The 24,796-nt window shown below is 42.4% G+C and overlaps 1 protein-coding gene across 2 annotated transcripts in view; it reads left to right on the forward strand.

The window, feature by feature from the left end:
- The window catches only part of CPNE5 (copine 5), a gene marked incomplete at its 5' end in the record, with an annotated part of 154,332 nt that overhangs the window by 78,654 nt on the left and 50,882 nt on the right, over nucleotides 1-24,796 (forward strand). The window contains 4 exons of one of the 2 annotated variants that reach the window (XM_081324931.1): nucleotides 2,782-2,841; nucleotides 11,366-11,429; nucleotides 19,167-19,270; nucleotides 21,317-21,421. In XM_081324931.1, coding sequence (XP_081181057.1) covers nucleotides 2,782-2,841; nucleotides 11,366-11,429; nucleotides 19,167-19,270; nucleotides 21,317-21,421 — 333 coding nt within the window. The remainder of the gene's footprint in view (nucleotides 1-2,781; nucleotides 2,842-11,365; nucleotides 11,430-19,166; nucleotides 19,271-21,316; nucleotides 21,422-24,796) is intronic. The other variant, XM_081324932.1, reaches the window with a different exon arrangement.

Below are 24,796 nucleotides of genomic sequence, written 5' to 3' on the forward strand. Positions count from 1 at the left end.
GACTGGCAACATTAGGTGCCTGCTGTCTGGAAAGTACCCAGCATTGCTAACTTATATTCTAGAACTGAGATCTTTTATCAAGGTCATGCTGTGTATTAAGCATTGGCAGGCATGCAGATTCTACAATTATCATATCTCTGTGCTGCATGTGATCTCAGGGGGATCTTTGTAAAGAAGGAGAATCGGGACAGGCAAGTGAACAAAAACAGGACTCAGGGCATCATGGCCAGAATAGTCTCCTTCCTCGTTCATCATATAACTGCATACTGGGAGATGTAATTGGGAACTTCATAAGGGAAATTCACTTCTGGATTTCTGCTGCAGTAGATGAGTTCAGCCTGTGTTCAAACAACATCCCCAGATCTTACTGGAATTTTTGTTTATCCTTTCAGGGGCTCCTGTTGTTTGTTATAAAATGTTTTTATCAATTTTTGCACTTCTAAATCACTCACCTTACAGTTTCAATTACTTACACTGAACTGAGTCTTTGATGTATGTGGCTTGATGTTGGTTTATTCAATAACACAAATAACCTAGCTAACCACAGTTTAGCCTGGAATTGTGAATGAATCTAGCCTATATTGTTAGTTTTTGGCTTATTGAGCCATGTAGCCTGAGAGAATATTTCACACACATGCAGTTCATTAATTTACACAGAGACAACCTCAGACTTCCTTTAAAGTGGAACGTTGCGTTGTATCACTTAACCAAGCCCACCTCCAAAGTTGCTAATGACAATCATCAGTAAATGTGATCAGTTTATAACAGAAAACATAGGCACAATGCAGCTGATAGACTCAAGAATAGTAAGAAAGTTCAATGTCAAAATGTTCAGGCCAAGATAGATGAGGTAGAAGAGTTTTACGTGATCATCAAGGATAGAATATGGATGTTTTTTGAAAGTAAGAAACATCATTAAACCGATGTTTCCTACTTTCCTATTCCAATGAATCTCAGTTAAGTCAATGCATAGTGAAGATATTGCCAAAGAATACAAATGTTTACGCTTTTATTTCATCTGGAAATATTTATGAATGGGGGTATGTGGACAGCATCAGGTTCACCAACTCATTTTTTTTACCCTTTTGATTAGAGAAATTCACATATAAGTATGCTTTTTTTTACTTCTGAGGTGTCTCTGATCCTGCAAAATTCCTATAGGCATTCTCGTCTGGACTACTGCAATGCTCTCTACATGGGGCTTCCCTTGAAGACCACTCGGAGGCTCCAGCTGGTACAGAATGCAGCCGCGAGAGTTGTGCTGGGAGTCTCCCGGTACTCCCATGTTACACCTTTGCTCCGCGAGCTGCATTGGTTGCCAGTTGTCTTCCGGATGAGATTCAAGGTTTTGGTAATGGTTTTTAAGGCCCTACATGGCATGGGTCCGGAGTACCTCGGGGACCACCTGCTGCCGGCGTCAACTTCCCTCCGCCCTGTGCGTTCCCACAGAGAGGGCCTCCTCAGGGTGCCTCCGGTCAGAGAATGTCGGCTGGTGGCCCCCAGGGGGAGGGCCTTCTCTGTGGGCGCTCCGGCTTTATGGAATCAGCTGCCGGTCGAGCTCCGGATGGCACCTGACCTTCGCTCCTTCCGACGCGGTCTGAAGACCCATTTATTTGAACAAGCCGGCCTGGCCTGATGGGGGATGTGCTGGGGTTTTAATGGGGATTTTTATATTGTTATCGATTGTTTTAGCTGGGCTACTATTTAATTCTTTTTAATTTTTGTATCCTGTATTTTTTATATGTGCCCTGTTCACCGCCCTGAGTCCTTCGGGAGAAGGGCGGTATACAAATATAATAAAACTAAAACTAAACTAAAATAAAAATGGTGGATACTTTGGAAGGAAGATGACAGGAAGTATTTTTAGGAGGGTGGGGTGGAAGGAGAGAAGTGAAAGGATGGCAAGGTATAAATTGAGTACAGGTAATTCTTGACTTACAACAGTTCATTTAGTGACCATTTGAAGTTAACAATGGCACTGAAAAAGTGACTTATGACCATTTTTCACACTTCTGACCATTGCAACATCCCCACGGTCATGTGATTTAACTTCCGATGCTTGGCAACTGACCCACTTTTATGATGGTTGCACTATCCCGAGAGATCACGTGATCACCTTTTTCGACCTTCTGACAAGCAAAGTCAATGGGGAAGCCAGATCCATTCTACAACTGTGTTACTAACTAACAACTGCCATGATTCACTTAACAACTGCGCCAAGAAAAGTCATAAAATGGGGCAAAACTCACTTAGTAAATTTCTCATTTAGCAACATAAATTTTGGGCTCAGTTGAGGTCGAAAGTTGAGGACTACCTGTAATTCATGTTTGATAATTCAGCATTTTGCAACTGCCATTTTATGAGAGCACCGATGACGGGCCCTTCAGATGTTAGAAATGCCTATTGGTTCAAAAGAAGCTGACAATTTCTGATTTATGGTGTTGAATTATATGTGATCTTATTGCTGAATGTTTATTACCTCAGGGCTCTGTGCAAAATGAGAAAACCAACCAGCCCTGGGTTATTGATAATGCATTAGTTGAGAATGGGGGGAAAAATCATGCAGGGTGTTATGAAAAGAGTAGAAATGGTACTTGTGGAAATTAATACTGCATTTTTGTTTTATTCTCATATACTGTTTTTTCATGTTCATTTTGCATTAGTATATTAACATATTTAATTGTGTTCACCCACAGAGTGACTAATGTGAGATATGCAGACATATATATTGAATAACATAAATAAATTATAATTTTAAGTCTGTTTTATTCTTTTTTTCAGGATGGGAGCATTTACGTTGCATTCCAAAACTGGGAAGCCTATGCCATCTGTCTCTAATGGGTAAGTCATGTTTAAGCTTTCCTGCAGATTAGAAAACAGAGAAGGGTTGGTGCATTCCACCCATTCAAAATATCAGTATAAACTGCATGAGGAATCAAAGTCTTTCTTGCCAAATTATGAGATATCTACTTATTGTTTTTTTAAAAAAAAATCCTACAGTCTTATCCTAGCATTAATATTGGTCAAAATCAAAGTAATCTAATTTTGCTGATGGAGTGCTTCATTTATACTTTGATGGAGAATTTCATGCAACAATATAATGTAATCAAACTCATTTTATCATTATTGTGATCAAGTCCATAACAGCTCAGATGTGATCTTGACAAACTCAGTCTATTATTGTTGGCTCTTTCTCTCATTCTTTTCATTTTTAGTGAGAATTCAACAACTCTTGTCTCATTTATTCCCATAATAACTCTGTTGATAAAGTGTGGAGAGAAGGGGAAGGCACATATCATCATTCCTATTTAATATTCAAAGCAGGTAGTACAAAATCTGTTGGGCTTCTCCTCCTCCTTCCTGACTATAACATCCAGTGTAGGGCTTGATTGAGCTTGGATCTTGAATATCGAGTCATCTGTCTTTAAATATATTATGTATCTTCACAAAATCATCTGGATAATCACACGTATTTGGTAAATATGTGGATTGTTAAGCATGTAGCCAATTCTTATAATCAGGAGACTAGATAAGTGTTGTCTAGAAAAAAAAATTCAGAGGTGAGTGTTTTTGCCAGGCAACATTAACAAAATTTATTCTGTGCTTGATTTAGAATTCCTTGTGGTCTTGAATTGTTCTTCTTTTCTTAAATCTTCAACAGAAAGCTGAAATATAGTAAACAAACATGAATATCTCTTGAATCTTTCTGGGAAAAACTCGCCATGGCCAACTTGTCATGGAACAACTCACCATGGGACAAGAGTTACACTAAAAAAGGATGCCAAAGGAGGGACAAAATAAAATGTGAATGACAAAAAATTAAAATACTGTAATGTTTTAATTATTTTAATAATTGAATTGTTTAATTGTCCTGCAATGAGTTGTCCCGCAGCGAGTTGGCCATGATGAATTAAACATGGCTGCTCTGACTTATTCCATCCCAACTGGAAGTCACCACTCCTGATATGTGTGGACAGGCTGATTGATACTTGCTTCCCTTCAAATACATGACATGTCCAACTACAACCCTACAACTGTATGACAGTGTTTTCTATCATATGGAAATATAACACAAATTTAACACACACACACACACACACACACACACACGGCAAGTGGCAGCCCTATAATATGAATGAATGAGCAAAAAAGCTCCTCCCATTTAATAATAATAATAATAATAATAATAATAATAATAATAATAATAATAATAATAATAATAAGAAGAAGAAGAAGAAGAAGAAGAAGAAGAAGAAGAAGAAGAAGAAGAAGAAGAAGAAGAAGAAGAAGAAGAAGAAGTTGGAAGGGACCTTGGAGGTCATCTAGTCCAACCCCCTGCTCAGGCAGGAAACCCTATACCATTTCAGACAAATGGCTGGCCAGTCTCATTTATCTGAGGAACTTGGACAGCTCAAGATTGAAAGATGCCCTTTAAAGAAAAGTGGTGGTAAAAGGGAACATAGATGAAGTATAAGGCGGAAAATAAACAATAACAACCTATAAGGAATAATATCCAAAATCGCAGCAAAGATTACTGCGATATCTGTTGCATCAGCCAGACATAATACTAAAGTTGGCTTGTTTTGGTTAAGGTCATGTTACTACATGGACAGCTCCAGGTAGTTTCTGACTGTAGAACCGATTGTTTCCTTCAAGGAATGTTTTCACTTCCCAATCTTGCCTGGGATCTTAGTGGTCTCCCATCCAAGAATTAATTGCATCCAGTTCTTCAAAAGTGATTTGAGATCAACCAAATCTTGCTATGTGCTGCCACCTGCTGGGCCACATTCAAATTGATACATGGGAAAAACTCATCACAGTTGGTAGCCATTACCACAAACCAGGATTTTGAGTCCACCACTCCATTACCTTACTCCATTTGCCATTTGAAAGATGATATTTAAAATCAAACCTTGCCTATGAAAGTAATGCAAATTGTTCACACTGACCATTTAGTTCTGACTTTGACTATGAAGAGAGTTTAGAGTTTGGAGCTGTGATCATTAGGCATCAATCGCTATGTAGAATAAGAAATAGAATATTTTCATATTTCCATTCATTATTAGTTGAATCTGTATGTATAACCATATCATTTTTCTAAACTAATCCTTTCTTCATCTATTGGTGAATGAAAATAATACAAATCATAAGTAGGGTAATCCTTCTGATATAATTTAGGGCTTTATGTGATTTATATTTGAAAGATCATATTAGTTACCGTATATACTTGAATATAAGCCGACTCGAATATAAGCCGAGACCCCTAATTTTACCCCCAAAAAATGGAAAAAGTTGGTGACTCGAGTATAAGCCGAGGCTGGGAAATGCAGCAGCTCACCTTATGCTCCTCTCCAGAGATCTTCCCTCAGCAGCGGCCGGCAAAGTAGCTCGCACGCGAAACAAGCCCGGCAGAGGAGCCGGAGCGGCGAGCAGAGGCGCCCGGCCCAGATCCTGCAAGGCCCGGCCGAGACGCGCCCCCAGCAGCGGAGCTGCTCCGGCTCCTCTGCCGGGCTTGTTTTGCATGTGAGCTACTTTGCCTGATGCTGAGAAGACCCGCTTGGGCACTCGGGTTGGTGTCAGTCTCCGCAGGCCCTTCTCGTTTCCAGGAACGTCAAGCGCGCTTGGCTCTCCACCCCCACGGCAGGGCAGGGCAGGGCAGAGACTTGCTCGCCCTTCTGACGGCCCTGAAGAGAAACGAAGGGCTTGCAAACTCCCCGCGAGAAGCTGGGCGAAGCGCGCGGCTGGGCGAGTGTGTGCCTGCGCGCGTATTTACGAAAGAAACGCTCCGAGAGTTCTTCTTTCTCCGCCCCCTTGGGGGGAACTCTAGCGACTGCTGTAGCCGCGCTTCTCTTCTCGGCTCCGAAAATAGGGATTTCTACTCTCTCTCTCTCTCTCTCTCCCCTCCCCACCCCGCATTCTCCTGCCTCTTCGATTGCGACAATAAAAGGGCGAAGGGTGCGCTGGTTTCTTCCTCCTTCCTCCCCCCCTCCCCTCCCCTCCCCTCCCCGATTGTCAGGTGAGGCAGCTAGAGGTCTGGCCGGGAGATTGTAGCCGTTTTGAAACGCCGCGTCTTGAAACGCCCGATCAGCTGATTTTCGGGTGGAAGAGCCGCGGCTTGAATCTGTTTGCATCTGCCTGAATTAGACCGAAACGGCCTGAATTTGACCAGAGTTGCTTTGTAATGGCTGGAGGAACTGCAGAGGAGGTCTTGCCGGGAGATTGTGGCCGTTTTGAAACGCCGCGGCTTGAAACGCCCGATCAGCTGATTTTCGGGGCGGAAAGAGCCACTGCTTGAATCTGCTTGTATTTGTTTGAACTTAACCAGAAACGGCTCGTAATGGCTGGAGGAACTGCGGAGGGAGTGAATGCTCCAGCCTGGAATATTTGGAAAGGCTGGGGGAACCGGATGAACTGCAGCTTAAGCGACTGTTGCCGGAGGAGCCATGGCTTGAAACGCCCCAGTTTTGGGGCAGCGTTTGCTTGTTCCCTCCCTCCCTCCCTCCCTCCCTCCCCTCTAAATCCTTCCTTCCTTCCTTCCTTCCTTCCTTCCTTCCTTCCTTCCTTCCTCCCTCCCTCCCCTTTCCCTCCTCTCTAAATCCTTCCTTCCTTCCTTCCTTCCTTCCTTCCTTCCTTCCTTCCTTCCTTCCTTCCTTCCTTCCTTCCTTCCTTCCTTCCCCAGCCCTAATCCGGAAAGTGGAAGGAAAGAAGAGTAAAGGCTGGGCGGAGGAGGAGGGGAAGTTTAAAAAGGGGGCGGCGTTCCCTTTAAAAAGCCGCCCGCCACGCCGCGCTCCCTCGCAGCACTCGCGGCGGCTGGCTTCTTGGCTCCCGGTCTCCCCCAGGCTTCCCGGCTGTGATTGGCGAGCGAGCCTCCCGAGCTCCGGCGGCCGTGACATCAGCAGAAGCGGAGCAAGCAAAAGCGAAGGGGGAAGTCTCCCCTCGTCCCGGGAGACTCTCGCTTCCCCCCACCCCCCACCCCCCACCCTCCCTACATCCCGAGCCTTCCAGATCTTCGCCTGCCTACTCGCGAGCAGGCATGTTTTCCAGCCAATCCGGGCCTGGGAGCAGGGCGCCGGCGGCACGTCCACTTTCCCCGCACTCTCCGTTCAGACGGCGCCCTTTGAGCCTGGAGTGATGCGGACGTCGGAAAAGGGCGCCGGGCGAAAGCAGCGAAGCGGGATCGCCGCGTGCCCCCCACTCCTCCTCCTCCTCCTCCTCTTCTTCTTCTTCCTCCTCCTGGTCGGCTTGACACCCCCATTTCGGCTGCTTCGCAAACTGCTTCCTCCACCCCACCCCACCCCACCTCACCCCTCCCCGCAAAAGATGCCGGGGTCGACAGCGTTTTTTGTACCCGGAACAAGCAAACACGCAGGCAACCCTGCACTATTCAGCTCAGTGAAGTCACGCTTGAAACGGCTTGAAACGCCCGATCAGCTGATTTTCGGGGCGGAAAGCGTGCGGTGTTGTTGTGTTTTTTTTCCTCCCCCCGAAAGTGAACGGCAGCTTTCCGTACTAGTGTATTGGCATGTCAAGACACCAGCACAAAGACCAAGGTACAAGGAGCCCTCCTTCAGTCATTATTGAAACATTTGATCAGCCCAACTTCTTCTTCTTATTATTATTATTATTAAATCTGTTTTTTAACCAAGCGTGACTTCACTGAGCTGAATAGTGCAGGGTTGCCTGCGTGTTTGCTTGTTCCGGGTAGAAAAAACGCTGTCGACCCCGGCATCTTTTGCGGGGAGGGGTGAGGTGGGGTGGGGTGGGGTGGAGGAAGCAGTTTGCGAAGCAGCCGAAATGGGGGTGTCAAGCCGACCAGGAGGAGGAAGAAGAAGAAGAGGAGGAGGAGGAGGAGGAGTGGGGGGCACGCGGCGATCCCGCTTCGCTGCTTTCGCCCGGCGCCCTTTTCCGACGTCCGCATCACTCCAGGCTCAAAGGGCGCCGTCTGAACGGAGAGTGCGGGGAAAGTGGACGTGCCGCCGGCGCCCTGCTCCCAGGCCCGGATTGGCTGGAAAACATGCCTGCTCGCGAGTAGGCAGGCGAAGATCTGGAAGGCTCGGGATGTAGGGAGGGTGGGGGGTGGGGGGTGGGGGGAAGCGAGAGTCTCCCGGGACGAGGGGAGACTTCCCCCTTCGCTTTTGCTTGCTCCGCTTCTGCTGATGTCACGGCCGCCGGAGCTCGGGAGGCTCGCTCGCCAATCACAGCCGGGAAGCCTGGGGGAGACCGGGAGCCAAGAAGCCAGCCGCCGCGAGTGCTGCGAGGGAGCGCGGCGTGGCGGGCGGCTTTTTAAAGGGAACGCCGCCCCCTTTTTAAACTTCCCCTCCTCCTCCGCCCAGCCTTTACTCTTCTTTCCTTCCACTTTCCGGATTAGGGCTGGGGAAGGAAGGAAGGAAGGAAGGAAGGAAGGAAGGAAGGAAGGAAGGAAGGAAGGAAGGAAGGAAGGAAGGAAGGATTTAGAGAGGAGGGAAAGGGGAGGGAGGGAGGAAGGAAGGAAGGAAGGAAGGAAGGAAGGAAGGAAGGAAGGAAGGAAGGAAGGAAGGAAGGAAGGATTTAGAGGGGAGGGAGGGAGGGAGGGAGGGAGGGAGGGAACAAGCAAACGCTGCCCCAAAACTGGGGCGTTTCAAGCCATGGCTCCTCCGGCAACAGTCGCTTAAGCTGCAGTTCATCCGGTTCCCCCAGCCTTTCCAAATATTCCAGGCTGGAGCATTCACTCCCTCCGCAGTTCCTCCAGCCATTACGAGCCGTTTCTGGTTAAGTTCAAACAAATACAAGCAGATTCAAGCAGTGGCTCTTTCCGCCCCGAAAATCAGCTGATCGGGCGTTTCAAGCCGTGGCGTTTCAAAACGGCCACAATCTCCCGGCAAGACCTCCTCTGCAGTTCCTCCAGCCATTACAAAGCAACTCTGGTCAAATTCAGGCCGTTTCGGTCTAATTCAGGCAGATGCAAACAGATTCAAGCCGCGGCTCTTCCACCCGAAAATCAGCTGATCGGGCGTTTCAAGACGCGGCGTTTCAAAACGGCTACAATCTCCCGGCCAGACCTCCAGCTGCCTCACCTGACAATCAGGGAGGGGAGGGGAGGGGGGGAGGAAGGAGGAAGAAACCAGCGCACCCTTCGCCCTTTTATTGTCGCAATCAAAGAGGCAGGAGAATGCGGGGTGGGGAGGGGAGAGAGAGAGAGAGAGAGAGAGTAGAAATCCCTATTTTCGGAGCCGAGAAGAGAAGCGCGGCTACAGCAGTCGCTAGAGTTCCCCCCAAGGGGGCGGAGAAAGAAGAACTCTCGGAGCGTTTCTTTCGTAAATACGCGCGCAGGCACACACTCGCCCAGCCGCGCGCTTCGCCCAGCTTCTCGCGGGGAGTTTGCAAGCCCTTCGTTTCTCTTCAGGGCCGTCAGAAGGGCGAGCAAGTCTCTGCCCTGCCCTGCCCTGCCGTGGGGGTGGAGAGCCAAGCGCGCTTGACGTTCCTGGAAACGAGAAGGGCCTGCGGAGACAGACACCAACCCGAGTGCCCAAGCGGGTCTTCTCAGCATCAGGCAAAGTAGCTCACATGCAAAACAAGCCCGGCAGAGGAGCCGGAGCAGCTCCGCTGCTGGGGGCGCGTCTCGGCCGGGCCTTGCAGGATCTGGGCCGGGCGCCTCTGCTCGCCGCTCCGGCTCCTCTGCCGGGCTTGTTTCGCATGTGATTCCGGGCCAGGTGCTGCTGAGGGCGAGCAGAGGCGCCCGGGCGACCCCAGCAGCGTCAGGCAAAGTAGCTCGGCCGCGCGCAAGTCCTTGGTAAGTTCTTTTTTTTTGTTGACTGGAGTATAAGCCGAAGTGGATTTTTTCAGCCCAAAAAGTGGGCTGAAAAATTCGGCTTATACTCAAGTATATACGGTATTCACTGTCATACCTCTAATTTCCATACTCCATGAACAAATAGACTTGTCATCAGCTCTGAAAATTAAATCCATTTTGAACCATCATTATCCAAGACATCATCTGTCTGTGTGGAATTAAATTGACAAAATCATAAAACTGACACTTTTTAAAAAAGGAAAAAGAAAAAGTGGGTTTCAGGTAAACCACTTTTCCTCTTAGCTTTGTTCTATCTTGAGTTATGTCTCTCAATAGTCAACTTGATATGAGCATTCAAATAAATAGTTCAGTTCAGTTGCTACACATTCAGGAAGTGGTTTAATTTTGCCCCAAACCATCATATGGTTTTAACTTGGAAAAAAACTTTCTTTGGTATTCAGATTTTATACCACCTTTGAACATATCTGATGTTTGAAAGAACTCATTTTAATTTGTAATATTTAATATACTTTTACAATGTCAGCTGTCAGCAAAATGATAGCTTGCAGCAAGCCAACAACCAATTCCACATAGAAACACACACATAAAATCACCCATCAATAGTAAATTAATTAAACCCCCTAGAAATGGCTCCAGTATTTTAAAGAATAAGTCTGATGCTTGAAAAAGCTACACATTTTAGATATCTTGGTTTATTTAATCCACCTATCAGAGTTTCCTGAAAAATGTATAGGGTTACTGAGACATTTATAAGGGAATCCAAACCATGCAACAGTAAAATAATTAATAAACAGAACATGAGAGAACATGCTTATTACTATGTACAGTATAAAGCCTATATCTCCATCTAACACAGGCACTCAGTAGTTAAACCAAAATTGTGTTATGTGGTCCTGCTTCACTTGATGGAAGTGGAGCTTTGGGCTTTAACGCAGTATGTTGAAAGGGAAAAGTCAAGCATTTCACCTCTGTGCGGGCCAACTTGCTTAGCCCAGCTGATCTGCTTTGGCAAATATATCTTCTATGCATGCACACACATTCATCAGAGATTGTCTGGGGCTGATTTCACAGGATGTTTTCACACAGTACCAAACACAGGGCACCTTTATGCTTCATGGAGCTGCATTGAAAGTGTGTTGATCAAAGCTTTAATCAAAACACAGTATTGTCAGCCCTAATGACAGATTTGTGCAAGTCTGAACATGCTTTCCCCCCCCCTCCCTCCCAGTATCTTCATGCAAACTATGGGTTTGTTTACTTGTATTACATTCTAGCCCTTGACTCATCCTCTAATCTGGCCTTTGCCTTGGTAGTGGCTCTTTAGCCTGTCCCTCAAAGCTATCTCTTCTTCTTTCTACTCCATTGCAGAATGTAGAAAAGAAGTTACAGGTTTGGAAAACTCAAACTTAATGCTGACATTTTGGAGTTTCATAAAAGGAGACACTGCAAATGGAACAGAAAAATAAAATTAACATTATTCTATACTGGGGGCAAAGATGGATGGAAACATCAGTCAAACTGTCTCTTTCCTCCCTTTTCTACACACTTCATAAACTATTTTCTCTCTTATTATAGAGGAATTCCAGGGAAAAAGTGTGGCACCATCATTCTGTCAGCTGAAGAACTGGGCAACTGTAGGGTGAGTCATTCTTTTCTCTTTGAATTTCTGTTCATGTCTTTGCTTTCAAAAAGCTTGTCAAAAGAAGAAAGGATGTCTTTGAATTCAAAAGCCCCAGTGCTAGGGAGTCCCTGATGGTCTAGAAAGTTGTTCTATTAAAGTTACACAGATATGCCATGCTGCATCCGAGTCAGAGATATCACGTTGTGAAAGATAATGAGAGACTCTGATATTATTTTTTTGTGATGCAGAACCACACATAAGGTATATATTTAAGCAAGTTCCATCTAAAAACTGCTACTCTTAAATGCTTTTATTATATGTCCTGACCCACACAACTGCAGTACTAGCAAACTGGAGATCTCTTCCCCTCCTGGGGGAAAATGCTAGCTGTATGTATACATATAGACCTGTGGGTATTTAGTAAAACCATTGAAATTTACTTATTTATTTATTCAATTTCTATAGCCACTCAATTCAACCAAGTGACTCCGGATGGCTTACCATTATAAAATTATAAAATACTTAAAACCATTTTTAAAACTGTAGAAACAATGAAAAACATCTACAAAATAAGGTAAAAATAAAGGTTCCCCCGCACATGTGTGCTAGTCGTTTCCGACTCTAGGGGCTGGTGCTCATCTCCGTTTCAAAGCCAAAGAGCCAGCGCTTGTCCGAGGACGTCTCCGTGGTCATGTGGCCGGCATGACTAGACACCAAAAGCGCATGGAGTGCTGTTACCTTCCCACCGTAGTGGTCCCTGTTTTTCTACTTGCATTTTTACGTGCTTTCGAACTGCTAGGTTGGCAATATAAATATAACATACTTTCCTAGCTAAATACTTTGATAGCAGCCAGCAATATGAGTAAAACTCTCAGCAAGATGTACCATGCAGAAGTAAATCAGGTGAACCCCTAGTAGATCAGCAGGAGTAAATCATATGCAGAAAAGTAAGCTGGGCAGCTCCAGGGAGTCATAAGGCTGCAACAAGATATTTCACCCTACTTCTCAAAAAAGGGAAATTACTGTAATTGTTAACTGAACATTTCGCATCATAATTATGGGAACATGAACCAAGATTACAGTCAACATTAGTACCAAAAGAATGCTTATAGCTGAAAACTAAGAGCTAAAATTTGTGTTGCTTAAAAGATAATAATGGGTGCTCACCAAAAATTGATGAATATCTTAAAAAAATGGACAGAGGAAGATTATGGGCTTGATACCTAACGGTTTTTGAGATATAAATCTGGGATTGAGTTGTGTAACTTCATATCCCAAGTTATCATGGCACTGGAAATTACAGCATGAATATTGGTGTGGGGGGGGGGGGGCTGGGGAGTCCTGCTTTCTGTTTTTTTTCTTTTTGTTATGTTTATTTAGTTAGACTATTTTTTGACAACTTCATATAAGAGCCTGAGTGGCAAACAAACACACACACACACACACACACACACAACAAACCAATAAAATCACTTAAAAGTATATAATTTATTATTTATTTATTATTTAAATTTGTATACTGCCCTATTCCCGTAGGACTCAGGGCGGTTTACAGGGAAAAATTAAAAATACATAACATATAAAGTTAAAATTGATTAAAACTAAGATTAAATTAAGTCCCTGAATTTAAACTAAAACCCCATTAATAAATAATTAAAACCCCTCAGTCTGGGCCAGATAGCTCAAAAAACCAGGTTTTCAAGTCCCTGCGAAATGAGCGAAGGTCGGGGGCAGTCCTAAGCTCCGTGGGAAGTTGGTTCCAAAGGGCCAGAGCGCCCACAGAGAACGCCCTTCCCCTGGGAATAACCCGCCGGCATTCCTTGACCGGCGGTACCCTAAGAAGGCCCTCCCTGTGGGAGCGCACAGGACGATGGGAAGTTGATGCTGGTTCCCACGAAAATTATCCTAATCACATAATAAACATATACACACAGAGACTTTACTAACATCCTAGCTCCAATACCCAGGGCAGAAAAGGCAAGTCTTTAAATCTTCTGGAAGACCACAGAGTTAGGCTACCTAAAAGGGAGGAAGTGGTTATTCCATATGGTTGCCCCCATGACAGAGAAGGCACATTTCCTAGGTCCCAACAAATGACACTACTTCACCAAGGGGAACCAATCCACACCCACTTTGTCATGTCTGGTGGGACAGACAGACACTATTAGGAATAGACAATCCTGCAAGTAGTTGGGATTCTTGCCATGTAGAGCTTCAAAGCTAAGAGTCAGCACCTTAGATTATACCCAGAAGTCCCTGGGAGCTAGTAGAGCTCATATTAGAGTTATGTTAAATGGGCCTGCTGTGATATGTCCAATATTGAACAAAAGTTTCATGTCAAGCCATTCTTCATCTGGATGAAACAATATCTGTAAGATGTAGGAGACATATAGTGAGCTGCATTACAGACAGGCAACAGAGAACCCATTAGGTGTAACAGTTAAGGCACTAAACAAGAAAGCAGCAGACCATGAGTTCTATAGCCACTTTCAGCACAAAGCCAGCTGGGTGATTTTTGGCCAGTCATTCTCTCTCAGCCCTAGGAAGTCCTCAAAGTCAAACTGCTTTGCAATCTTGTCACAAAAACTACTAGTCCAAGCCATTGCGAGGAATCAGTGCTGACTCGAAGGCGCACATGCACAGATTGTGTTGACATGCTGCACTAGGTATAGAAAGGCCAAGATTTCATTCTCAACTACGAAGCTCACAAGATCAACTTGGAACAACTATTCTCAGTGGACCCACATCATAAAAGGCAGAGTTTCACTCTTTTCTGAGAACTAGTCAGGCTGAGTATGTATTTGAAGTCTATCCCATCAGGAGAAAGCTGCTGTGGATTTTTTTTTTTTGCACAGCCTATTTCCATTATAGTAAATTGACCTAAAAAATGCTGTCAAGTTTGTTTTTGCCACAGACAAAAGAAAAGCATGCTTTCTTCCACAGAAAAGGTTCAGAGCATCTGGAGCTTTAAGAGTTTGGCTGAGTTGTGTTGGTGACAAAAGAAGAGAAAGAGACTATGCTTGAGTGATCCCAACAGTCAAGTATTGGTGGGCCAGTAGAGGTTCACTATCTCTTTACAACCAAAGAGAGCAAAATAAACCAATGGCTGTTTCTAGAAAAGCATCAGCCTAACTAAACTCCAGCCAAGCCAGATATTTTCAATCTCGTTTTCTCCCACGTACAGAAGATAGCACAAACAATATCACTATCTCACCTCATCTCACCCACAAGTCTGATGTCTACAAGAGGAATAAAATCCTAATTTCTCTCCTACACACGTTTGTACAATTCTTTGTCCTCAGACATACCCATGTTAAATTCCCATGCCTTCAAAACATGCATGCAGATCAGCACTTTCTCACCCTGTAAAAGACTTTTGTGTGTATACCTGTGGAAATGGGTGCACATACCATGTACATGGTGAAAGCTTAGGTGAAGAGTGAGGAAGATTCTCAGGGATGACTCACACCCTGGACGGTATCTCTTTACTCTCCTACCATCCGGTAGGAGATATAGGAATATAGCCAGCCGTACCAACAGGCTGAAAAATAGCTTTTATCCGTGGGCTGTTAGGCTTTTAAATGGGACATAATCTTATGCAGAATTGACTTGGGAGGCCGGTGTGTGGTGTAGTTGGTTCACATAGTGTGGTGGGATGGAGGGTTTGTTGTCACTGTGTGTTGGGGGGAGGGAGCACGGGGGGAGGCTCAGCTAATGTCAATGTACACATGTTGTACTTTGACAATAAAGGTTTATTATTATTATTATTTTATTATTTGTGCTTAGATTGTAAGCCGCCCTGAGTCTTCGGAGAAGGGCGGGATATAAATGGGATTTTTTAAAAAATTATACCATGTTATATTTTATCTCTATTGCTTTTTTGTGCTTGAATGCTTATACACACTCCCTGTTTATTATCTAAAGTATGTGGAAAGGTTTGCATATTTGTATTTACTCTTTCAACACACAAAACACACAGCCTTGCTATTGCATGCTACTTTCGACATAAGATCCACTCAGAATTTCAGGGGTACGCTTGAATGCATTTGAAGCAGCCCATCTGTTGTGCTGTAAAGGGAATTTAACTCCCCTTTCCATCACAACAAACCGAGACCTAAGCAATTAGCTTTACATGAGCGGTCCTGCAGCCTGTACTAGAAGTTGGGTTAACTCTTTCACTTGCACAAAGATGATTAGAAGCAGGAGATGGCTCTGCTTCTTCACCCAGGGCCATATCTCCCTTCCTGTGGCTTACTAACTTCACTCTAACGTCGAAGATCTACTCATGACTACAGCTTGGAAAAGGAAGTCAGTCAAATGGACAAGAAACTGTTGTGTTGCACCTGCTAAGGAGACTAAATAATGTTCCAAGATGCTTCTTCCACTGAAGCCCATGTGATGCATTAATATTCATTGATTCAAACAATGTCAGTGAAGAAGCCATTATACTGGAGAGCCAGTAGTCCTAAGGACTCACTCTAATGCCCTTCCCAAGGACATCTTTTGTTTTCAGTGAGACATGGTCTGATTATTTGCTAATTTATATAAGGAGTTTTCCTTAAATCTGTTTTACATATGCATATCCCCCCGAAACACACATTTTTCATATATTTTTCTATGGGGGGGGGGAGATTGTACTGCAACATTCTGAGAAATTTTAATACCATAGGATAATTGGATCCCAGTTCCATATTGATTTAGGAAGGGTAATTTTATTACATTTATCTCCAAATGCAAATTAATCAAGATTCCCTTCCATTTCTAATCCCCAAGGATATTTTTGGGTTGAAGTGCAGCTTTCTTAAGTGGAAAGATGCATTTTGTGTATTCTTGGCATCTTGGGTGCTTATTCATATACCATTACTCCTGAGATTATATCTTATATTAATGTTATTTGTCACCCTGTTGTCCAAGTTCAGTGCTTCATTCCTTATGCATTTTCCTGTATGATTTGCAAGGTACATTAAACAGAAATGGCAGTGATATTCCATTTCTTAATGCTTTCCAAACTCCCTTAGGAAGCATGAAAACATGTGCCAGAAGCAGAGATAAGGAAGCTTGCTCATGTTCTCATAAGTCAACCTGCCTGGATTTTTGCCTCTTTTGAACTACAATTTACATGTCTGATCTGTGGTTGCTATTTCCCCCCCCCCTTCACTTTAAGCTTCAAGCAATCCTAGGTATTTGTTTATAAACTATGAAGTCCAGATTAGTAAATAAAAATAAAAAAACCCAGAAAATCAGAAGGGCCTTACCAGGTAACAACCACTCCTAAAAAGGTAAAGACAGCAAGACTCTTTCTTTATTTTACCCTGCATGCTCTATTCCTCTTTTTCTCCCAGTTAAAGTGGTACTTTTGGAAAAATTCAGTGTCCATACACACATAGTGATTCGCTAAATTTTCTCCTGGAAAATACCCACTGCTGACTGCCTCCAGCAGCATTGGCAGAGAATTTTGCAGAACAAAAATGCCTTGAGTTGCAATCAGAAAGGTTTGATAAGTGGGGTACTCATCTCTTCTGGCCTGCTTTCATGCTTCCCTACTGGTGGAGAAAGTCTCATCAAACTGACTTTTCATCTCAAACATGACACTTCAAGACACAGTGTGATCTTCAATGGTTTACGGCTTGAAACATTTGGCTTACAACAGCAAGGCTATTATTTCCTTAACACAGCAATATCTTATAGAGTATCTGCAGATAGTTCAAGCCAAATGGTTGGTCCTGGCAAGCATGAAATAAAAAAAATGTATTATACATGAACTCCTGCTGACTGATTGTGATCTTTGAGAACTCCTGGCGGTGCTGGAAGGCTAGATAAGAGCAACCAATATACAAAATGGTAGAGGGAGCACCTGAGAAAATAATGCACCTCTTATTTAGTATCTCTGTTAAATAAATTGTCAAGCAGTGTGGCTATGAGCATTTAAAAAAGAATGCTACCATTATCAGGAGCTAACTGTGATTGTTAGTTGTGTGTTGTCTTTCTATTCCAACTTGAAGATGTATTCAATTCAATTCTGGGAGTTGAAGTTCACATATCTTCATGTTGCCAAGTAGAAAAATGGTGGCATGGTGTTTCCTCTATTTATGAAACATGAATAGTTTAAAAGACTGAGGATGCACTGTGGATGTAATATACTTTGATCTCGGAAAAGCATTTGTCAAGGACGTTCATTATATTTTTGTGGACAGAAAGGATAAATGTGGGCTAGATTGTTATATACTGGGTTCGTTGCTTGATTGACGAGACGAGTGAGTTCAGCAAGAATCATTCTTTATTTGCTTACAGGAACTGAACTGAGAAACAGGGCTGCGAATGCAGCTATTTATACCCTGGCCTCTAGGTGGCAGCCAATAGGTTAAAAGCAGACATGTCAAACTCGTGACGTCACATGACGTCGCGTGACATATCGGAGCTTTTTCCCCATTGCCGGCAATGGGGTGGGCGCGGTTTTGGCGCGATGCGTCCGGCCCATGGGCTGGCAGTTTGACACCCCTGGTTTAAAGCAACCTATTGCTGCCCTAGAAGCAACTAATGGTGGCGCCGGAGACGGGTTGTCTGAGGAGCTGGGAGCCGTTAGCCAGCTTCCCTGCTTAAACAACCTTCCAGCAATTAACCCCACGTGATACTCTTTAGTAAGACAAAACCCAATACATTACAAGATGATACTGTGATCTGTTAGATTTGTAACTGGTTGAACAATCACATCCAAAGGGGCCTTGTGAGTAGTTCTGTATTATCCTGGTGGGAAGGATTAAGTGAGATTCCCCAGGACTCTATCCATGGCCTCCTGCTACTCAATATCTAGATAAATGGCCTAGAAATGCAATGGAAGGCACGCTTATCAAATCTGTAGATGATACAGAGCTAATTGAGAAATATCTCAGAGCACAAAATCACAGCTCGAAACTATTTTGATAAGATTGAGCATTGGACCTAATCCACAGGATGATTTTGAACTATGGCAAATAAGAAAGAGATTAGGGAGACCTGATTTAGCAGCAATGTATGGAGTATCTAGGAGTACTCCAGAAAAGCTTCATCTACATTAGGAAAAATATTCATAAAATGCACAGCAGGGGAAAATGTACATAAAATCCACACATTCTTGCAAGTGAAAATGCAACTTATAGAAGAATTAGGGGGAATATTTTAGCAAGTTTATTGTATTTATGGAATGCCAATCCTAACAAGATTTTTGTGTGCATGATCACAGAGCAGCAGTGACAGTGATTGATAAGTATATAAAGGTATTTATATTTTTCTAACTCATGGAAGCGGCTAGTTCCATTATAATCCTAAGGGCCTGGATTGATTTAAATGCCTGGAAGTGAAAAAGTGTAGTGGATGATTTATCTACTATGAAAATCATTGGCAAGCTGTAACTCTTCTATAGGGAGTTCAGTTTAACATGCTTCAGTGCATGTTCCAGAGACTAACAGGGAAAGAAAATGCCCGAGTACCAAGGTCTATGAGTAAAAAGTCTTAGTTGTAGGTGCAGTATCCTTGTTTGATGCCAAACTGATAGCTTTCCCAGATTTTTCAAACCTTGCTCATGCTAATATAGTCCTTTCAGTTACACACTGGATTAGAATTTCTTTCCATGATGAGCTTCAGTCTTATTGGGCCGATTGCAAACTCTGTTATGTTTATGTGTAGTACTTTACTGTACCACTTTCCAGTATAACTTCTTAAAATTGCTCTGTTAGCTCAACAGCAATAGACAATATATTTTCTTCTTCCAATTCTAAGGATGTAGCCACAATGCAGTTCTGTGCCAACAAGCTGGACAAGAAAGACTTCTTTGGGAAATCAGACCCTTTCATGGTATTCTTCAGAAGTAATGAAGATGGAACGTGAGTACAAGTGGGTTTTTTCTGGGAATAGATTTGTTCCAATTTTAATTGACTCTTCACTAGCACACAGTGAAATTTTCCATTGGCACTTGCTGGTCATTCTGGAATTTTGTTGATGATTTCCCAGTCTGTCTTATAAGTCTGCATTTTCTGATGATCACTCTTTCAAATGCCAGTCAGATCCAAAAGGTTTTTGTTTAGGTCAGTCAGTGTAGCTGGTTGCTGCTCCCTACTCAGGGTTTCCTTAGTAATCAATCTTTTAAAAGCTTCATATAAAGAACTTGTCCAGGCTAATGCGCATCACAGACAAGACTATTGTAGCCATATGTAATCTGGCTTGACCAGTGCTTTTTTTGTAAAAGAAAAAGGTGCCAGAACTCACACATGTCATACAACCCGCCTTGCCTACCCTACAAGGTAGAGTAGAGAAAAAGGTGCCAGAACTCCGTTCTAAGCGTTCTATGACAAACAAAGCCCTGGGCTTGACACTAAAACAATGGGTCCCTTCTTCTTAAATGTTCTTTACCTCACATTACAAAAATACAGTCATTTTGGTTAATTGAAAAGATCATCATTCTGCAATAATATGAAAGAAAATAAACTGAGGATTGATAAGTATTTTTTTAGCATTCTTCCAGTTTTGCAGTCTTAAGAATTAGGGGATCTATATTGTAAAAAAACAACAAGATGATGGCTATGATTGTGTGATTGAAGCTTTACCTGTTCTTATGCATGATCATGCTGTGATGGCCACCATGTCAATTGAACAAACTTTTCTTGTGAGTTGGAAAGGGTTTTTTGGACCAGTTCAAGTAACAAACTGATTTGAGGAGAAAATAAAAAGACTATGCTAAATATGCTAAGTTTTCAACTTTCAGGATCATTTTAAAAAGATGATTTATGGATATTCCTGAAATTGTTCATTAAGCCAGTAAGATGTGAAATGAGAAGTTGTGTTTAATAGAAAAATGGTCTGGGCAAAAGTTAGCTAACAACAAGACAATTCCCTAGCTGACAATTCTGAATAATTAAATAGGCAAATGAAAGTCAGATCTCCTTGAAATTGTGAACATTTCCCTCAATTTTCAAAGTGCAAGGCTAGTGCTGAAATAAAATATTGGCTTGCATCCAAATTCCCAGGCTCAGACCCTAACATTTTTTGTGTGAGCAGGGTGGAGATCCATATTTCCAGAATCAAAATCTGATAGGTTTGGTAGTCTGGAACTAAGATAGGCTACCACTGTTCTAGGCAAACGCTTTCTCGTTGAAATGTCCCAACCAAATTACAGCAAGGATGGTCAGAATGCCAGATTTGGGTAATTCATGTATTCTGTGTTTCATGTAGCCTTTAGCATAGCATCAGAGGATTTTTGCAAAAGGATTGTTTTACGTCGGTAGCAAGAGTGATCTGTCCTTCCAAAAAAAGGTCGGATGGGAGGAAAGGTGGACATTATGGAAAGTTGAGCTAATAGAAAAAGAGAAGAAGAAAAGAGTGATCTGCCCAATTTTGGCTCCGGTCATTACTGGAACATGGCTCCCAGCAGATTATTTCTTAAAAACACAGCCCCTGCCTGGAAAAAAAACTTCCCCCTCCCTTGTTTGAGAGAATATGAGCTTCTCCTTTCTAGAGATATTGCCATATCTTTCTGGTTATTGCTATTAAACTGGTTCCCAATATAGTTCTGCTTTCAGCAAGTTTTGTCTCTGTAGGAATGGATATTGCACTACTTGTGCTAATAAAAGTATAATTTTAATAGAAAATATTTATATCCTCTGAAGAATGTTAGCTAATATTGCATGAAGTTGGTGCTTATTTCTGCTGCAAGTGCTTAGAGAATACCAGTGTTTACAGCTATTAAAGTAATCCATTTTTGTCTTGATCCAACCCAGTGCCAATTTTCATTATCCATGGTGGGTTGGAGAAGCATATTTCAAAAACAAAAACAATGAGATTTTTCTTTCGTCTCTATTGTTGTCTAACCCAAGGCATTTTTCAGTTTCTGAGAATTAACTTACAAACTAAATGGACTTTCTGTATCTTGGTAGATTTACCATCTGTCATAAAACTGAAGTGGTGAAGAACACTCTGAATCCAGTATGGCAGTCATTCGCTATCCCTGTGCGAGCCTTGTGCAATGGAGATTATGACAGGTACAAGTTTTATAGAATTAGAGTTAACATCTGGTATGGTTTGTTCATTAAAAGTGATGTTAGGACTGGTGTCCACCAAATTACCCTCATGGTTCCTATTTCCTAGAATAGCTGGAGGTAATCCCAACATACCTAGTGGGACCAGTTTGGAAAAGATCGGCTTAGAAGAAATGAATTACAAACAGCCCCCTTTAGTTTAGCCAATATCCCTAGACTCCAGATGTTCCTCAGCCATCTGGGACAAACTAGAGCCAGCCATGCTTAGATTTCTAGATCAGTCAAAGTTGGCTAGGTATTACCATTTGTAATGAAAATGAAAGCCTGTCATACATGCTTAAAATGTACTAGAGTTACTTGTAAGCACCCATTAGCAACCTTGGACCTTGACTTAATCCACAAAGAAAGCTGAGGATGAATTTATTAGACCTGGTTGTAGAAAAAATTAATGGGGGGCAAGGAGCTTCCTGCAAAGATAGTTTGGATAGGTAAGACTTGTCCCCAGACTGGGGTTCACTTTACTGTAGGTATAGATGGGCAGAAAATACATATTTAATATTTCATATTAATATCTAAATACTTTATATATTAAACTCAACAACTTCCATGGCTGCATGAATGCACCGAACATGGCAGAAGCTGTCACATCCAGGAATTTAGTGATACAAAAGACTTTTCCTCCCTAAAGATTCTGAAGGGGGTTTAAAAAACACTGACAGTCCTCAGAGCTGTTCTAAATTAGGGAGCTGTTATTCTGTCAGCATTAGTGAAAAGACAAAAGGGGGGAGCAGCTGGGAGGGCTCCCCTGGGAAGGCTGTTTCCTGGCTTCACAGATGCAACTGAAATGTACTTAGGGAGTGATGAATGGATGGGAATGAACCCAAAAAGTATAACAGGTTTGTTGGGAGAAGCATCGGCAATAGATTACTACTACATTGATAAAATCTGCCACGGCTGTCAGTCCACCGCAAAGGTCTGTTTCAATTCAGGAACGAGAGTCTTGCTGATGACGGATGTCCTCAAGAGCACCCAAGGATGATTGGCTCCATTATCAGGGCAATATACTCTTCACTAAGCTTGATGATTTCCTACATCACAATTGAATCTCTGCATCTGTGTTCGTTTGAGAACTACGCGTTAACCGTAGCTTTTATCAGCATATTTCCTGTTGATTAGCAGCTCAGGCCTCTATACTATTTTCACATCAGTGCTTTGTGTTAATAGAACGCAACTTATTTCTGAGAAAGCTCTGTAAGAATCAAAAGCAAGAAATGCCCTCTGACTTTTCCAGGAGAAAAGTAAAAAAAAAACTATACTGATTTTAATTTAAATTCTTTTTTTTTTTAAAAAGCACCTTTTTAATGCAACTCCCTGTAAATTTTTCTTAAAAGAGATTTTGAAGAGATGAAAGCAAATAAAATTCCTCTCTTAATTAATTTCATACAAATGTCAGGATGGTGTTCTGATGAAGGTGTTGAGTTGGGCTTGATGAGTCCCTGGTTCAAGCCAACTCTCTGCCATGGAAATTGACTGGATGATTTGGGGCCACTCACTCTGTCATGGTGCAGCCTTAACCATAGGATGCAATGCTATGTACATCACCCTGAGCTCCTGGGAAGAGGCAAACATAGATCTAAGAAATGTGTAAATAAATAAAAAATGAATAGAAAATCTATTTATTCACAATAGATTTATTTTCCTAAAATGTCATAGTTGCACTTTTAGATGATTCTCATCTGCTGCAGAGACTGGCTTAAAGTAAGCCTTTAGTTACATGGGTCTGACTTTTTTCCTTGCTTCTACTACTATGTTCACCTAATGGAGCTAAACTTCCTGTGAGAATTTAATTTATCCACCAACTTTGTATGTAGTATTTTGAATTGGCAAAAGTTAGAAGTGTTAAGAATTTAAGCCTTCAGTCCCTAACACTTCCTTCCATAATTAATTAGAATACCTTATTATTAAGTAATCCAGCGGCTTGGGAAAATTGGTTTCCATATTGTATCTTCACACCAGCTGTGTTTATGCTGGCAAATGTGCCATGTGGAGCATGAAGCTTTGTAACTAATTTGAATAAGATTGGTTCACATATTGAACTAAGCCATATTGATGGATAACTTTGTGTGAGATGACTGATATAGAGGTCTGCAATTGGTGTCAATGGACTTTCCCAATCTTTTCCTGGGGGTGGAAAGGGAAAGGGAAATAGGAGATCTTTGGGAAGCAAATTATTCCCATTTCCCTCCCCCCCCCTCTTCCATACCTCCTTAAGTGTCCTGAAAAATTGTTGTTGAAACTGAGCTGATCAATTGCTAAATGTTGTTGACACATTTAGAACTATTTGGGGTGGTTGTGAGATTTTAAGGATCAGAAAGAGGATAGTTTGCTTCCCAGAGGGCCCCCACTCTTGTTCCCACCTAAAAAATTTTGGGGAAAACTCCAAACAAATAATATGGTGCTGAACTTCAAAATCTTGTTGCTTCAGGATTATGTGCAGCCCATAAACCAAAGGTTGCCTACCCATTATATCAGAGAACCCAGCTATGGTGGTTTGTAGTTATGGCTTAATATCACTAAAATCCATTTTTAATAAACTAATATATGAATATGGATTTACCCTAGCTTCTCTGGAAAAGTTGCACTCATTAATTTAGCTATAAAGTGGTCAGCAATCTGCCTTATTTACAAAATGGAACCTAAAAGGATGGGGACTAAATCTGCTTTTTCCTCCATCTTCTCCATCCTTCATTGCTTGATATTTTCCCCCAGATCTTTCACCTTCCTGAACAGGGGCATCTTCTCTCTCTCTCTCTCTCTCTCTCTCTCTCTCTCTCTCTCTCTCTCTCTCTCTCTCTCTCTCTCTCTCTGTGTGTGTGTGTGTGTGTGTGTGTGTGTGTGTGTTCTGCTCCCACCCTTTGTGAGTTCTATTTATTGATAAAGATAGAACCTACTTTATTTATTTTTATATTTTTCTTAGCTGCCCATCTCCCTCCCTTAAGCACTATTGTTAAATTATTGGAAACGATGATGAATATTTTTAAGAAGTTTCAAACATCTCTAGAACATAAATTATATTATTTGGTTGTGATTCTAGCAATATTATCTACTACTGTTTTGGATAGGTACATTGTAACCAAAAGTGGCTTGCTAAATCTACCTGGTGTATTCATGATAAAGGTGAAAGTCAGACTGGGAATACATGATTTGAATTTCTTTAGCCAGCATTCACCCTTAAGCTGGGTTCTCATGACTTAAAAGACCACAGATTAACCAGGCACATGTTGGGTGAATCCACCTTATATGGATAGATAGCCTCTAATTAAGTGATTTATGAGAATTAGAACATTGAATAAACCATGGCTCAGGTTTATTGGGTAA

The sequence above is a fragment of the Vipera berus genome, assembly GCF_964194415.1.
Source record: "Vipera berus genome assembly, chromosome: 3".
NCBI classification, from domain to species: Eukaryota; Metazoa; Chordata; class Lepidosauria; order Squamata; family Viperidae; genus Vipera; species Vipera berus.